The sequence below is a fragment of the Takifugu flavidus genome, chromosome 15 (assembly GCF_003711565.1).
Source record: "Takifugu flavidus isolate HTHZ2018 chromosome 15, ASM371156v2, whole genome shotgun sequence".
In the NCBI taxonomy this organism is placed as follows: domain Eukaryota; kingdom Metazoa; phylum Chordata; class Actinopteri; order Tetraodontiformes; family Tetraodontidae; genus Takifugu; species Takifugu flavidus.
The window spans coordinates 13,188,870-13,206,973 of NC_079534.1; the positions used below are offsets into that span (position 1 = coordinate 13,188,870).

The 18,104-nt window shown below is 43.2% G+C and overlaps 1 protein-coding gene across 8 annotated transcripts in view; it reads right to left on the reverse strand.

Moving 5' to 3' along the window:
• Nucleotides 1-18,104, reverse strand: part of asic1c (acid-sensing (proton-gated) ion channel 1c) — a 63,346-nt gene that overhangs the window by 3,427 nt on the left and 41,815 nt on the right. For 3 of the 8 annotated variants that reach the window (XM_057056269.1, XM_057056268.1, XM_057056267.1), the window contains 9 exons: nt 7,981-8,131; nt 7,102-7,229; nt 3,836-3,986; nt 3,694-3,750; nt 3,119-3,272; nt 2,827-2,918; nt 2,507-2,586; nt 2,172-2,243; nt 168-220 (listed from right to left, as the gene is read on the reverse strand). In XM_057056269.1, the coding sequence (XP_056912249.1) occupies nt 168-220; nt 2,172-2,243; nt 2,507-2,586; nt 2,827-2,918; nt 3,119-3,272; nt 3,694-3,750; nt 3,836-3,986; nt 7,102-7,229; nt 7,981-8,131 (938 nt within the window). Of the gene's footprint in view, nt 1-167; nt 221-437; nt 472-2,171; nt 2,244-2,506; nt 2,587-2,826; nt 2,919-3,118; nt 3,273-3,693; nt 3,751-3,835; nt 3,987-5,519; nt 5,648-7,101; nt 7,230-7,980; nt 8,132-9,666; nt 10,841-18,104 lie in introns of those variants that run through there. The other 5 variants (XM_057056265.1, XM_057056263.1, XM_057056262.1 and 2 more) reach the window with 5 other exon arrangements.

The following is an 18,104-nucleotide window of genomic DNA, read 5'->3' on the forward strand; positions in this document are numbered from 1 at the left end:
ACCAAACCAGAGCTGATATTCCAATAACAGATGACCCCCCCACCCCCACCCGTAGAGCTGATGGAAAGCCACTGAGATCGTAATGTATGAGATGTTATCAAGTATGAATGAAAGACAGGGACAGCGTGGGAGGGAGCATCTCCTGTATTATCAGAGGGGTGTGCTACCTGGGGGCATGATTAGGCGTGACACCAGGGCTGGTTGGGTTCTCTGGAAACTCCTGGAATAGACATGGTGAAAAGAAAGATGGGTGAGGGTGACTGAAATGAAAATAAACGACAATGCAGAAGCTGGGGCATCGGAAGGATGCAGGGTGGCTCTTGAGGATGAGATCACAGCTTTTGTAATATGAGGAAGCGAAACAGAGGATGAACATTAAAAGGCTGGAGTAGAACACTGTTATATTAATATAAGTTATATTAATATATATACTGTACTGCTGGGTTGGCTGAGTGGAGACGTGACAATAGACTGGTTGGAAATGGTGGGAGAACAGAAATACATGATGGTAAACGTGTGAATTTATGACAGATGAGACAATACAGTAAATACCACACTTGGGTTAACAGGTAAAAGCTATTCTGCCCCCCCCATAAAGAGAATAAATCCCCAGTGACAATCTTCTCACCAAGCAAGCATGCAGGACTTCAGGTCACATGCAGAGAAAATGTCAGGGCTTTTACAGACTCTACTTCCAATAAGAAGGTTCTTTTGAAGTTCTGGTAATGAAAAAAGCTCGTGCAAACCAAGTGTCAGCATTAAAGCGCATCCAGTTTAAATGCTTTTAATCGAAACAGCACCAGACAGATGTGACGGCCTTTGTTTCTGTGCCCAACACTACAGTCAGCAGGAGGGGAGGAGAAGACTTTAACGTGGACTGGAGATACAGCCATTATGCCCAACAAACTGGGATCCATTAGCAAGCAAACTGTGTACACATCTTAGTTTCTCTAGCAACAGCACAATTACAGTAAATATGGAACCTCTCTTCAGATCTCAGTGGATTCTAGGAACAGGCTGTTTATCTGCATCACACAACACTTCTGATTTGGAACACTGCTGCCAAAAACTGGGACGATGTTTATTCATTCATGTAATATGGGTTAAACTCAGCACTTATCTCAATGCTCAGTGTTTATAGGGCATTAAAACAATATCTGTCCCATCGTGTAAACAACTATGATTGAGCTAAATTCAAGTCTGAAAGCTGTGAGCATGAATAAATCATAGATTTTCTCTTTTGCTGGGTCTCTAAAGAATAATTCCATGTCCTTTGTAATGATATACAGTAAACCTCTCCCAGCTCTGCACCTCATATGTAATAAATAAGTACTCCGTATATAGAAAATGCATCTGACCAGGATGATTTCATTTGATCTATACAGACAGATAAAAGTCTCCTGTGAAGTCTTGCTAGTTTAAGTCCAAACGGAGAACAAACTCGGGCTTCTTGTGTCAAAGAGAAGCAGTGGAATGTGATGAGTCTGCATTCTGAACATGAATTAATGAACATACATAACGATCGCTGTTATTTTGCTGAGCACAGTGAATATCCTGAGGTCTGTAAAGCTGCAGAATTTCTTATCTTTGCCTGGAAGCGTGACTCAGCGGTAGGTTCTAAAATGCAATTCAGTTATAATTTCTAATAAGCCCCCCCTCACTGGTTAAAACTGTCTGAGTTCAGCCTCTGAGGTGATTTAGGGCAGCACAGAAAAGCCTCACAGGCTTGACTCACATGAGATTTGATTTTGAAGTTCAAAATGGTTTTTATTGCCTTGAAATCTATGAATTATTAAATTTATATTAAGAAACGTTCACAGAAAAAAAAGCTTTCTTACTTCATTTTGTGCCTGTGTGTGTGTGTGTGTGTGTGTGGTGTGTGTGTGTGTGTGTGTGTGTGTGTGTGTGTGTGTGTGTGTTTAAAACTAAAAAATAAAGCTCATGGTTTTTCTTATCTGAAAAATAATTCCTTCAGTGTTTAACATGTACCATTTGTGTATAGAAGCAGATACGCTGGCTTTACTTCCCCTCTGGTGCCTTTTATCCTGAGCATCTCCACTGTGGGGGCTTTTATGTTTGGTTTTTATGGGGGGGGGTTCCCTTCCCAGCTTATCTATCATCACATTCATCATCTCTGCCAATTAAAATCTTTTGATGAGGTGAACAATTACCAGATTGTCGCTCTGACAACGCTGTGGTCGTTTCTTGCGCATGAAGTAGCCCAAAACCTTATCCTTAAAGACCTAAATGTGGGGGGGGGGGAGAACAGAGATTATGCAGGGCTAAGAAACATTCTCAATCAAACCAAGCAGCTGTATTTGTTACAGTAACAGATCCAGCAACGAGTCAGTTTAGCTCATATTAATGTAAACACCTGGATAATAGATTAGATGGTTTAAATCCCAATATACAAATATTTTTCAAGGTTAACTAATTTCAGGTGAGGCTAAATTGAGGTCTGTAGTGAAACACTTAACGTTTTGATTTAATGCAAAACTCTCCGTACCTCATACAGGTAGTCAAATATTTCCAGAATTGTTAAAACGCTGGCGCCGATAAACAGCCCCATCTGACCTCCGATATCACCTGGGAACAAAGAGATGGACGGATGAGCGGCTGCTGCCACTCCACAACGGTGCATGAAACAATTCCAAGCTTCCAATTCAGCATCGTTCAGTTTAAATCTCAGCACAAACGTCCACAAAAGTCCTGACAACTCAAATGTTCCACAGCTCGGAGATGAAACCTCAAAGGACGGCAGCACCATGAAAGGGAGCGAGCTTATCACGCGTTTCAACCCCGAACCGACGCCAGCACGAGTCTTACCGAGGAGTCCTGCGATTTCGTACGCCTTCTTCTGCTCGATCTTCTCATAATTGAGGGCCTCAAAGAAGATGTCTAAGACCAAGATGTTTTCTCTGAGGAGAGGACAGAAGGGAGCGTGCCTCAGAGACTTCCACGAGTGGCGTGATAAAAAACGACATCACACACTTTTTCATTATCGTTACATTGAAGGTGAACGATGGAGACCCAGAACATGCGGCACTGCTACCATCCATCAACAGAGAGAGAAAAGAAGCTTAGATCTGGAGAGCTGATACTGCTGAACGATACTCACCCAATATATTGTTCAGTTTTGTTGAATTTCTTAGCCAGATATTTAGCAGAGGCCTTACTGGGGATCTTAACCATGGACAGCTCCTTGCCATAGCGAGTCATGTTGCAGGGGGTCTCACACACACAGTAATCGTTGTCTTTCTCTACCAAAAAGTCTGTGGATGATCAGAGTCGTTTAAAAATAACGTGATCACTGCCAGAGAATCAAACAAACCCGACACAGAGGCTCTCAGGTTTCTGCCAAAAATAACGCTGCACACGACAGGGAGAAGGAACCGAAAAGGAAAATTGCTGCCATCGTTCACTTTCCATGAAAGCTAGTAATGACGGAAACGTGGAGAGAAAGCTTTGTGGGATTTATTTGATATCGGTGGAGCAAAGACACATCACAAATCCTCCTAATGGGATTTTTAAACAATCATTTACTGTATTATTTCGCTCCAGTTGAGCTGAACGCAGTTTCAAGTTAATATGTGAATATTTCTGCGCGTGTGCTGCCTGTCGTATTCAAACTTTAAATCTCATGACAACGTTTTAGTGGGGTTTTTTTTACATTTCTGCGGTATAAATGCTCACCTAGAGCTGGGTCAGCACAGTCCTTGTACTGCTCAGGAGTGCAAACAGTGGAGGTCCCTGTTCAAAATGAAAATCCAATGGAATGGTTACACAGTTCAAATGACGCATTTGGGATCTGACTGGGCCTGTTCTGAACTCGTACCCGGCATGTGAACCATCCTGCAGTTGCAGTTCTCCAGCAGGTACCGGGTTTCACAGTCGATGCGGCAGGCGCTGATGCTGTACGTGGAGAAGTACTCGGAGTCTATGGGGGTGGACTTGCAGTCTCCCCACGGTGGCGGGAGGTACTGAAGCTGCGACAGAAAACGGCACATGTTGTGTCTCAGAGGGTCAGCAGGACAGAATAAGAGCAGGACACAATGCAGACCCAGGACAAGCCGACACACGTTCCAAACGTAAATGAAAACAAATCAACCAAATGAAAAACAGAAGCATTTCAATGACAATGGCCACTGACAAAGTAGGTAAATTCAGAGCAGCGTTATCTGTCACATGGCAAGCAGACGTCATGCAGAACGTTACTGATGCAGGTCTAGTCCCTGGTAGGAAGCAGAATACCATGGGATTAGAGACAGGCTCTGAAGACGCTGTCAAATATGTAGTTTCAGACAGGACACCACAGTAAATAGACACATCTCACAACCCTGAGACCAGATCTCAGAACAGCAAACACTTTTCAAATCAAAAAGAACAGATACAACCACATTACTGTGATAAATATATAAGAAATGAATGCATTTAGATTTCAAAACCTTTTTCCAGGTATTAACATTTTAAATCATCTTTGGTAAGTCAATAAAACTGCCTGACTGGATTTAATCACTTTGTGGTAAAACTAATTAAAAAGGTGAAGAGCAACACAGAGTTTGCTCACAGGAATAGTTTCCCCCCCAGCAAAAGTTAATAATATAAAATATTGCTAAGATTTGCTGGCTCTCCTTCGTACTTTTGATGGAAGGAACAGCAAAAAATGAGTCATTAATCAGGACAACAATAGTCCTTGTTTAAGATAACATGAAATCCTTTGATTCCATTCAAATGACTAAATTATGTAAACCTTTTCTTTAAGGCCACTAAACAATTGTGTAGCTGCAAGCCAACAGCCAGAAATAGGAGCTTCTTCCGGAAAGGGTTCACAAGAAAACAATTGTGAAACTATCACAGCAGATCTGATCTTTAGCAGCTTGAAGCCACCTTTGATAATGCCTCGGTCATTTAGGTTATAAAAAGACTGAGGAGGGAAATCGGCCCCTCAAAAGACATGATTTGGCCCTTATTGAACTCTGCCTGTTGCCCTCAGACTCTACATAACTGGAGAAAGACTGGAGGTAAAACCCCAGTACAATAAAAACTGATGCCAGAGTGGGTAATAAAGCCTAATGAATGGCCCTGGCTGGTCCCTCCAGATGATATTAAGTAGCAGTCCATGGATCGCTGACAGAACACATAAAAGCAAAATGAAAAAAAGAAAAAGAAGAAAAGAAGAAAAAAAGAATCAACAGAACCGTGAAGGGCAGTTAAATTGTGGAGCCAAACAACGGCTAATATGAAGACAAAGACTTAAATGAATGACTTCAAGCTGGAAATTTAACACATTAGATGCTCTTCGCTGATAACGACAAGGACAGACTGCAAATGTTGCATGGCGTTGCTTCAGCCACGGGGGGTGGGGGTGAAAAGGGAGGTGGGTTTGCAGGGGAGTGAGACAAATCCATTCCTCGGGGAGAAGGAAAGAGGACAACGGCAAATCAAAGGTAATGAAGTTGATGACGCTGTAACAGTGCAGTGTTTGCAGCATGCAGCAAGCCCAGACAGTCATACGCTACCCGCTGCTCTTGGGTGGAAACGAACGTTTGGAAGCCGGGGGCGACCCCGAAGCCCAGCTCGTGGAGGAAAGGAGGCTCTGACTGAGTGTGCAGCTGTACCTTTATGCCGGCCTCATAGGACGTCTCATCTAGGACGAGGGGTGAGGGAACACAGCCCGCATCATTATCAGTGTGATAGTTCCAACTGGGATCAGCCCCTCTGGTCAGCGCAGTCAGACCGGGGAACGGGCCATCAGCCGGTCCCTCCTGTCAGCCGCTCCAGCTTCATTTTATTAACAGCGTATCGATTTAGGAAGAATCTGGTGCTGCGGTCTCCATGGTTCAGTGCACTCAAGTGACATTCAAACTCCTAAAATGATGAGTGTGGGCAGCGGAGACACTGCCACTGTCCTGTCATGACTGGAATAAACACCAGCCATACTTCACTGATTAATTAATTCAGAGCATCTTGGGGCCGGCGAACACATCGTTTAGCTGTCACTGGTGTCAGGACTGGAAATGATAGCCATGCGTGTTTTTCCGAACTTGATGGTGATTCAGTTTAGAGATGGCTGAATGATGAACAGCGACACGCCCCAAATGTTTCACAACCGTCGCACGGAAAGAGAGAGAATGTTTGCTATCCTTGTGGTGTCCAGGTGTCTGTTTAAAATAAGAGCTAACCACCTCAGTGATCCCATGTTATTCTGCTAAAACAGGACTTTGGTGACATCATCTGTCTCATGCTGATGAACTGACCAGGAACGTCAGCTTTGGGAGCAAAATCACATGAACTGAACTCAATTAAATGATGAAATAATAACTCGGTGCTAAAGTATGAATTATTTAAAGAATCACAGGGACTAATTATGGAATTTTAAAGTGTCTGCAGCTGATGGAAAGAGGAGGAATTGCTGCAGAGCCTGAAATCAGTCTGTGGCAGCAGCATTAATGTTGTTCAAATGCTGTCTTGATGACATCCCATAATGACAGCTTCATTAAATTCAAAGTGAAAATCAGGTGAGCTCCGTGTGGTGAGCTTCTCCAGTGCTTCGCAGATGATGGGGAAGAGCGCGGAGGTCACTTCTCGTTATTCTGCACGTTTTCCTCTGTCCCTAAATCACACTTTCGGTTTATTTTAATGCTTCAGTTTTGTCGTCTGACACATAATTAGACTGTTTGTGTATTCAGGTCATTAGCTAACCTGATGGCTTATGCATGAGGAATCTTTTACCAGCTCATTTAATCATTCTCCCTATTAGGGGACCTTCAGAACTTACTTTGAGTCCCTGCATTAGTTCTGCTGCAGCCACAGCAACAATTTTAGTGAGAAAAATCCTGTTTAACAGCTTTAAACTGCATTCATTTACAAGAAATCGTAAATTTTGTTTTTATTTCAGCTTTAGCACAGGATTTCTTCGTGTCCTCTCATCTGGAATGTATTGTTTTATATAACATAATGTAAGCCATTGTCTGATTTTTGATCCGGGTTCTCACAGAAAGAAGCGATGGGCCCCGGCTGCCGAGGTTTGGGGGTGAAAAAAGGATGAAGCTGAGCAATGAAGAGTTGAGGTTAGAGGGGAGGAGGCTGAACATCAAATACCAGTTGTTGCTGACATGACACAAATGTTTGAAAACCAGGGGCCACACCAAATCCCAGCTGATCAATGAACGGTGGTTCGTCTTGGCTGTGGATCTGAACTTTGATGCCTGCTTCGTAGGAGGTCTCATCTGTGGATACAGCACGCCAGAAAATGTAACACTGAAACAAGGTTTCCCCTGGAAACCTGAGTTTTGGCTCTGGAACTGATACCAACATGCTCCAAAACTGGAATAAAATAAAGAAGACATAATAACATGTCTGTGTGGTGAGAGAGAAATCTATACCATTAAATCTATATTGGATAAATTACGAATGCAACAATCAGTGCTGTGTTATCTACCATAGATTACAGACAATATGTCAATAAAAACATACTATTAAACATTAGTCCATAGGTTGATACTGCTGACTGTAGCAGCTATGACTGAAACGACCTGAAAAAAAGGGCAAAAGGCAGGTCTACTGTTCATTTACTCATCAACTTAAATTAGGGACACTTAAATTACACAAATATTAATAAAGGAAATATTCCATTTGCAACTCTTCACTGATTATAGTGGGTGATTCACTGACATGTATGCGTTTTCTACATCTCTGCATGCTCCTGATGAAAGAATGGATGCTTGAGGGGGTGCAACAATTGCACTACCTGTGCATGGTCTGTGACGGGGCACTGAAAACTGATTCACAATCATGATTGCTTCCTGAGAGAACATGCAGACAGCCTAAGAGCTACCTAAGAGTTACGTGGTGATGATTCTGTGTTCCCTCTATTTTCTTGTGCAGCGCATATTAGCGAGCATATCGGAGGGAAGGAGGAAAACCCATACGCAGCACCAAATCCATAATTACGATTAAGAAAGGCAAGAAATCACAGACCTGTTTCTCCCCACACAGGCAGGTATTCGTCCTGCTGGATGTCCAGCATGATCTCCAAGCCGTTCCCCGTCCCGCCCTTCAGCGTCGTCAGCAGGGGGTTTCCATCTAACCCCGAGTTGAAGGTGTAGCATTTCCCATAGCGTGTGTAAATCTGCAAAACGAAAATGACAAATCAAGGCCTCAGCCCTCAGTCCGTAATGGTTTGATGGGTTTCTGTAATTATTAGAATTTAGCGTTGACTCGCAATGGCTTTGCCGCGCAATGAATTTGTAGATCATCGATTTTTGCTTGAGTGAAAGTAATAGTTTTCTTTCAAATACATCAAAGTCTGATATGTGATTAAAACTTTAATTTTTAATGGCTTAAGAAAGTTTTAAAGACAGACTTGTAAAAATGTGGCTCTGTAACCGTGAAAAATGTACCTCGTTAGTTTAACACCAATAGAACCACTAGAGCCCACAAGAGCTAAGCACTGCGGGAACACAAGCTAGCACAGATGCAAAAGATCATGTGGGCAGATGTGCAACATGTAAAGTTATTTTTTCGTAAAAATCATTTTATCATGGTCCTCTGGTTCTACAGTGCCCTCCCCTTATTTCTCTGACAACCCAATAATTGCTTGGTAATGAAATCCAATTATCGGTGCAACCAGAAAGTGGCCATGCACATTTTGATAGCATAAGAGCTATAATGCTACCTGAGCTGTACCCAGTACAGAATGCATGAAATAAATCTCACCGCCACCACCAGTTGTATCGCTGGGGTAACACCTGACTGCACTGCTGGCGTTGCAAGTCTACTGCTGTCTTGTCCAGATTTTTTAAAACTCTACGACACAGAGGTCAGGCCAGGAATGCAGCCGGCAAGGATTCAACCAGCGTGGAAAAACTGATTCCGAGAGATCAGAATCGATGTTCCATGTCCAGACTGGGGCAGACGTACGAGCAACTCCAACAGATAAGACAGCAGTTTGGTCTATTCCCCCGACTGAGTGGATAACAAGGTCTGCACCAAGCAACGGCTTTAAGTTGAGTCGTCCACAACAACACCAGGAGTTACTTCAGCAGTCAAACGGCAAAAGTCAGCATCTTTTGTCCATACGCATCCATATTTTATCCGTTTAAGGGGTGTGTAAACACGCACGAGTAATTTGACTTTTATCGTAATTCGTAAACGCAGAAATTTGACTTAATGTTTCAGTCCACCAGTTTATTAGTATTTGTAAGGTTCTAATAATGGGTGTGGTTAAGTTCTGCCCTCACCCAGTGTTCTATAATGTACTATATATTTCTACTGTGTCCTCTGGATGTTAATTTAAGGAACTAAATCTGAATTCAAACTGAGTTATGAACCCTGAGAATTAATTATTAAAGTAGCTTGTAGCCAGTTTGAATATTACAGGGTGAGAGAGTGTAGATGAGGCTGGAGACTCTTTGGAGTCTCATTTATGTGATCCACATACTGACTACAGCATGAAGGTTCTGTGGTGTTCTGTTCTTCAGTGGCGTGAAGTTAATGAGCTTTTGAAGGGCAGAAAATAGCCGTGTTCCGATGGACACATGATGATGGGATTTGGTTGCAGGAGTGAAACAGAAATCTCTCAGCAAGCAAGCTGGAGGGTATGAATGATGAAAGACAACATTACCAATCCACACCTGACAAACACCATTTTCTTTCTGTACATACAGTGCTGAAGTTTCTGGAGGTGCATGTTTCCCCGCGGAACCTGCACTCCAGGAGCATTTCCTCCATCTGGTGACCGAGGCGTCCCATCATCTCCGTGGTGTTGACGCGGTAACCGGGCCGCGGGCTGTAATTGTTGAAGTCCAGCAGACTCAGGAGTCCCTGTTTGGGGCTGTCTTTGAGGAAGGACAGGCTCTTCTCCATGACCGTGTGATTGGGATACATGAGGTCCATCCAGTAGCCGCTGTGGTACAGGTCCTCTTTGGTCAGCGTGGACACGCGGAACACATTTTTGTTGCAGAAGGTGACAGCTGGGAAGGACATGTTGCGAGCCCACACCATGTTGATCTTTGTGATGGCTGGGTAGGACATCAGATACTGGATCCGGTTCCGGGACCAGATGCAAAGGAGACTAATGCACACGAAGAAGGCCACGATCCAGATCACCCGCTGCGGTCTGGACTTGTCTGGGCAGAAGACAAACTTCAGACCATGGATCTTGGTCCTCATGATAAACTCCACGCTGATCTCCTTCCATGTCGGTTTCACTGAGCCAGCTTTTTTTAAAGGAATCTCGTGGGAAATCTCCGTTCTCTTTGGGCAGACAGAGCCTGAGCTGGCTGCAGATTCCTCCACCATAACTACTCGTTAATGCACACACTTCTACGCTTAATGGTGTTTTTAGGCAGCATGCACTAAAGATCCGTAGAAGTGGCTTTTCTCCATTACCTTCAGGTAGAAGCAAGCAGCGTCCAAGTTGTAACGTTCAAACAAAAATAACTGTGGCGTCCAAATTGTTGGAAATAAAGAGTCCTTTATGAAAAAAACAGGCATACGAGCACAATCATCAGCAGTCCTCCGTCATCAGATAAATAGACGTGATAACTGCATTTTGAAGCGGCGTCTTCGCACCCACAGGCAATCACTTTGAAAATCCAGAGAGCCTTACCCCTGTTGCTCAGATCTTCCACTCCTTCAGCTCCCTCCCCAGTGCCAGACAATGCTTGTCTATTTCGGCCGTGTCTCTCTTTGTGCACGAGCTCTTGGGGAACCCAGCTCCTCCCTTTTCCACAGATCGAAGAGATGGTTTTTTAGTGTGTTGACTTGCAGCCGGCAGAAAGGAATTTACAGCTTGTTGCCCCCCTACTCACTCCCTGCACAGGCAAATGGAGAATGAGGTGGAGCCAGTGGATGAAATTGTTTTCCTCCGGTGATGAAGTAGACCTCCAATGATATGGAGAGGAGGGGAGGAAATATCAATCAAAGCAGAAACAACTCTGACACAGAGAAAATGTGGATGACAAAGATCCCCCCCCCCCCAGTATTAAACTAGTTTGCTTGCAGATCAACGGATAGCATATTATTAATGATTAAAAAGGCAAAATCCAGGGGTGTGATACACGAGTATTAAAAAACCCAACTCAGTTATTCGCGCTCTGTGCAATTATTAAATAAAACATAATGGAAGTGATCTGAAAATGATCTTGTATTGAACCGTGGCTTTGAATTATCGTGGGCTATAAATGATTTGTGTTGTGGACATTGTTGTAGTAACAAACACCGCCAACTCTGTGACAACCTTTCATCAAATAGATGGGATGTTGGATTTGGCAACATCTAGTGGCCACTTCAGAGATTGCAATAATTGAATGTCCACATATTTGCTTTGGCTGCTGAAGAATCAAACTGATGCTAATAGGTCGACTTCCTACACGATTCCAGTGGCTGTATATATTTAGATTGCCTTTCTAGCTATTAATTATTTTCCTATTTTATATTCTCTAAAATGTGAAGGAACACCTATAGCATTACAAATATACATTAACACACATTTCTATGCATTATAGTTAATTTCAGCCTGTGAGAGAGCCACCAGTGTGATTCAGGCCACTAAAATAAATCCAAGAATCCCACTTTATTAGAGTTAAAGCTGACCAGCTGGTTTCGTCAACCCTTCAATAGCTGCATCGATTTCCTTTAATTCTGGTTTCTTTGGAAACGTGAACATAGATATGAAGCGCAATTAACTCTGGAACTTAATGACCGGAGCTCATTTGTCCAATACAGACTCGGAGGCAGGCTGTCGGAATTGTCCCTCGTCAGCAGTTGGATCCAAAGTTTCATTTCATTAGTCCGAGCGAGGGTAAAAAGGCAATATATGAGACAATCATCATTAGTCTTCCTGAACATTTGTTTTAACAGCAGCTCGGCACCAACAGAATTCCATTTCTACTGACAGAAACATGACTCAAAGGGTCAAATACTGTATATTCATTAGAGCTTCACTTTACTGCTATCAGGTGATGGACATTTATGGGAATAAAAAAAATAAATTCTAGTTAGCAAACAGAGCAGGAATTCCGTCTGAAGTCTGTTAGCTCTTTTGTAACCACCACAGTGCAAATCGAGCTGTGGCTGAAAAAACAATTCTAATCCAAGTAAAACAAAACATTGCTGCATTCTACAAACCTCTTATTCCCGTTTTATTCCCTCAACAATCCAAATATTTATCGACTGCATTGATCTAGTCGAGCAACAGGCAGACTTTCAGATGTGGAGAAGTGCACTTTTAGGGGTGGGGGATCAATTATTTAGAATTTAAAATATATGCTCGACAGGCACACTGCAATCAATGAGAAGAATATGAAGTGCTTCGAGCTAATCTTAATGAGTTTTCTCCTGTATAGCCGCCATGCTACTTCTTGGTTTACTGTACATCTGCTGCTCTTTTATTTCTTATTGTTATCCTCCTGGAGAGGAAAACCATTTCATCTTTGCCTCAGCTTTGGAGCATGTAATTAGAGGATCATACCATTTACCAAAACACAATATGCTGATTGCAGTTTGATGGGAAAGAAAAGCAGAAGAGACCAGCACCGTTTGGAAGATGTGTTTGCACATTTCTCACCCAGCTCCAGCAGCAGCTCAGTGATCCCTGAGACAAGTCGGGGAACGACGTCTCCCTCCCGACCTTTCACGTCAAAGCCCAGCTGAACCCCCGAGGTCTCATTACAGCTGCAGGGCAGTTATGAGCCAGTCAGGGGGATCCTGGCTCCTTCAAGGGCCAGTGACAGTGCTCACCAGCACGGGAAATACTGCCACCAATTAGACGCACATCACAAATGACGTGGCATAAAATAAAATTTTAGAATAAAAGTCATATCAGACACGGACATCCAGTCCCAGTCATGCTGATAAGGCCAGAACATCAAAAAAGGTTGGATTGTATTAAACATTTAACAACTAAACCCACACAAAAGGTCACACTAACTGAACATTGGTACAAAATAAGAGATTTGATGTACTTAAATTATTGTTTGTTCAGTAAAGACCCTATAAAATGTTATTTAGGAAGCAGAGCAAGAGTTTTATGATAGCAATGAGCCAATCTGCAGTTTTTACACATTGCTGATTATTCCCATAATTTGTTGAATGTAAAAAATAAAGTATCTCATCAATCTTAAATATTTTTAGATTCGCCTGTTTCAGTGTGAAACCCAGCTCGACATTTTCATTTCTGCATGCATTTGACTGCATATCCAGGCTAAATTACCTGATAAAGAATAATGTGGTTGAATGATTTCATTGCCAATTAAACTGCTCTTTATGTGCAGTATGACTGATGTAACTTTTTCAATTTCAGATCCTGTTAATTAAACTGTTCAATTTAAATATAAAGAATGACCAAATCAAACAGTTAGTGCAAATACGTCAAACATTAAAAGAATTACTTGGTTTGCTTTACGTAATCAATAAATTGAGTTAATTATTTTAACCTTCACAGTTCATTTTATTGCTTTATAGCGTGTACTTTCCTGCAGAATTATTCTGTAACTCTGACATTACTTTTGGTTCAACCCCTGATAAAGTTTGAAAAGTCATTTAATAGCATTTAGGATTGACAGGTTTTAACAGTCAATCACAGGCAACAGCCTGTCGTAGCCACAAAATGAGTGACAATTTCACCCTGAGAATATCCAGACCAGTAAAATAAAGCTGCTTGGCTGCATGCGCCGAACAAAAGCAAAGAGAAAAGGTGTTAGAAGCAAAGAATTCATTAAGAGAGGCGTCACTCTGGTGGATAGACAGCTTCTTTAGCAAAGGGAGACATCTTGTGGTCTCTCTCTAAATGAAACTGAACCACGAGCACTCCGCATGCTGAGCAAGGAGAGATCCTCGGCTACGGCTCAGACTTCATATAAAATTCATCATATGAGAAAAGCCCTGGCGATTTTGTGTAGGAGAGTATCTTCACTGGAAATCTCATCTACTTTTGAAATTATTTCAGTAATGTTTATGAAGCAAATGCACTGCTGCCTCATTTGAAGTGAATAAACTGGAAACTTTCATAAACTGTATCTGGAAGACCGAGTTAGGGGCAGCTGCCTCCGTATCGTTAAAAAACAGGCGCTGCCATCCACACCTGCTTTCATGCATCCTCATTTCATACCAGGAAGAACCCGCCTCCGCCGCCAACAACAAAATGCCAGCGTGCTGCCACTCAAGCTTTCAGTCTGCAGTCAGACTTTGATAAACTCTCTTTAAATTTTGCTCTCACATTTGCAGGGATAATCTTGTTTTATTTTATTTTTTTTCCCAGCATGTGCTCAGATGGAGGCTTCTGGTATCTGTTAATCCGCCCATTTTGCCAGCACTCCAGAATTTTGAGCACAGTAAGCAAGTGCGGGGGTCTGAAATGCCGGCAGGTTACAAAAAATCCTTCCCTCTAAATTAAAATCCTAACCCTAACCCACACGGACATTTTCACTTTGAAATGGCAACATTACTCATACTTTAAAAAGAGTACGTCATTCCTGGTTTTCCCTTTATGACTAGTATCGTCGAGGGGGAATCTCAATTTACTTGAAAGAAGATAGCAACGGTACAGAAGGAGGTGGGATGACAGAAGAGGATACAGATCCAAGAGAAGATAAGTGAAAATAAAATCTAAATATGACCACCTGAAAGAGCTAAAGTTGTGTCCTCCTCCCATCCTGAACTGGTAAATGATGGAAATTTGAATATAAAAAGGGCCGAGACGTCACACGGTGTCAGAGGGCTGGTAATCTACGACGTCTCACAATGGCACTGTTGGTTTTGGACAAAGCCGTGTTTGCATCCCTGCTTTCAAATAACAACCTCATTACCTTAAGAGGTTTTGTCAACCAGGGCTTTCGACATCGGCCCCCCTCGCAGTCAGCAGAAAATGGCCACCGGTCGCTCGCTACACGTCTTCAGGGCCATTGATCGGTCCGCCAACACTGCACTTACAATAACAGAAACTCACTCACCGGATGTTAGTGTCAGAGGAATAAAACAAACCAATCACAGGTATTTGTTATTTGGCTCATCATCTGCATCAGGGATCTTTATTTGACTGCTACCGCGCGAGGCAGCGCTGTACTTAAGTCGTTCCCGACACATTTCTCCCCTTCATCTCTCCCAGTGGCTCTGGCTGTGCTCTGTAGCACGCTGAACACAGCGATGGCGTCGGCCCTTAGTCGAGTCCCAGTCCCACTGCAATCTAAATGCAGCCCGGCCCCTCTCTGCCACAGTTTGTTATCCTCGCTCCCACTTTTCCTCTCTCGTCTAAACGGATTTCCAGATTTTCTCCACAGCTTGTGTGCAAGCACAGACTTTGAACTGGTCAACAGTCGGCCCTGGCATTGTTCACCTTTCTTTCTGTATAACCTTCTAAAGCCAACAAGGAAAAAGTAATCCGACACATTCGCTTCAGACGCGGCTGACTCGGAACCACAGCGAACTGACCACAAGCCTATAGCTGCATTTTTTCCCAGTACAAGCTACATGTACATATGCAGGAAGTCCAATTATAATGTGATATTATAAATGTGTTAGCATCAAGCAAGCCAAAAGGATGAGATGTCGATCGATTGAAATCACATTAGGCCGACTTCAGCGTGCATCCCGCATACACACCGACAGATGATTTATTTAGTTAGAGGAAATTTTCCAGGTTTAATCCAGAGCGGAGTACTGGGCGGACCGTTGAGGCTTCATGATTTTGTATTAATGAGGCAATCAATGACACAGCAGCAGTTCACGGGAATCAGGTAGCGCTCAGAGATGGAGGCCTGACATCTGTCAATGATGGAATCTGTGCAACTGGTCGATCCTCTTGAAATAACCGTGTGCTGGCTGACATCATTTGGAAGCATCTTTTGTTTTGATACCAGGGACCTACTCCAATCACTAAAATCTTTTTTGAAGGCAGGGAATAGGCACAGTCCTCTTCAAGTATCTTTAATAATGCTGGTGCCACCCAAAATCCATAAAAGTCTCACACACACATATGTGCAGGTACTATAAATCCAAATATACCCTTAGCAAACAGCATCTGAAAAACAGTCTAAATGATGTCACTTTCTGCTTATATTTCCACAGGCAGAGATCTAATTGTCAGATGTTCTCTAGACCTTCTGTGAGTCATCTGCCGAGGTGATGCTGAAGTATATAATGGATCATCTCAATCCCTACATATCTCATCCCCACTGCGAGTGGACGTGCCTCCCGGCCTCCCACAGTAAGATCAGCAGTCTGAAGAGGGTGAATTCAGGCAGTTCCATGAATCTTTAATTAGTGGTGTCTATACTTAGGCCCAGAGAGCATCTCCAGTTTCTGACATTTAGCAGAAATTTGCCCTTTGTGCGTGGGGATGTGAAAGAGTCAAGGTCATCACTCTGAGCAAACTGATCAAATTGTGCCTTTGAAGGACCTTTCAGGCTCTAATCCAGCGCTTTTATATCAAAGTATGACACCCCTCTCAGGTGCAAGGTGCCAGTTGAGAGCATTACTGCCACCATAAAACTCCTCAATAATTAATAAAACCATTTGCGTCAGATTCACTGCCACTTCTTGTCTGCAAGAAGAACAAGAACTTGTGCAGCATGACAAGCCTGTCTTGATGCTCATTTTCTATCACTCAGATCGATGGTGCATTTCATTGGAACACAATCCTTCCCCTGTCTCTGCAGCGGGGCGATTAACTTCCCTTCAAATTCTGCTGACACCATTTTGTCCTTTTTTGTGGGGTGATTGTGATTCCACAAAACCAAAGATTACAATTTCACCTTTGTAGAACTGCCTTCATTTTTATAGAATGACAGAGAACAATTGTTTATTTTCAGAAAAAGCCCAAAACTTGCATTTCTTAGAAAACAGCAGATGCTTGCTTCATAATGCATGACGCATGATGTCAGCAGAGATTTGCTGAACCATATGGCACCAGCACTTCACATGTTGTGGTTAAAGGAGTGACATTTCTCCTTTGATAAAATGGATTGCCTAAAAGTAACAACATAAGGACCATTTTTCTTTTACCGTACTCAGTTTGCCCTTGAGTTGAGGATAAATGACCAGGCAGTTTACTTACTGTAGTAAAGTTCTCTGGGCCACAATCTTTGCCTCTATATTTGCAGTCCAGCAGCATCTCCTCCATGCTGTGGCTAGTCCTCTGCACAAACTCCAACATGTTGAAGGTCTTGCTGGGGAAAAACTTGCTGTTGTCTGTGGGCTGCCCCACAGCAGCCATGAACTCATCAAAGTCACCTTGCTCCACACCCAGGAGCCCTGCCATCCAGAAGATGTCGTTCCTACGGATCTGAGACTTCCGAAAGCTGTTGTAGTTGCAGAGGGTGACGGCCGGGAAGTACATGACCGGGCTGTCCATCTCGTCCAGGATGGTCACATGAGGGTACCGATAGTACTCGATCACGCGGTCGGCCACTTGGTACAGGAAGATGGAGAGGGATGTGCTGAAGGCGGCGGCCCAAAGCAGCCGTCGCAGAGTCACTCCACCGGGAAGAAAAATGTGACTGAGACCATGGAGGGTACAGTTGGCCCCAAACACTGTGATGTCCGATGGTGGACGTGGTTTTTCTTCTTCTGGGATGCCCATTATGACTAAAAAGTTCCCTTGTTCTGGTCTTATGGATGTTGTCTTGCTGTGGCGGCGACCGACTGATCAGCGATGTGAACAGCAAAGTTCATCTAAACTGAATGCACAAGGATGGCTGGAGAGGACCGGGTCAAGTTTCTGCTCTTCACCCCAGGGAGGGGAAGAGGGTTGGATATCTGCAGCTGGGAAGCAGCAAGTGATGGTTCAATCACCCAATCGCCAGTGAGATCTGAGAGCAAACATTGGATATTTAAGATCTCGTTTCATTTGACAGGAAAAGGATCAGGGCTCCTGCAGTGGAGGAATACATCAGAGCTTCACCGATAATACTTTTAGATGCCGACAGACGACAAAACTTGTCTCTTGGCGCATTAATTTAAGGGTGGACATTCTGTCTGTTGCTGTGGTCTTTGTACATCACTCTAATGTTATTGGCCTTAGTCTCAGAGAGGCTCCACTGATGTAGGATGACCAAACAAGGTCACCTGTCTGAGATAATGTCAAGCTCTAAGACCACAATCTG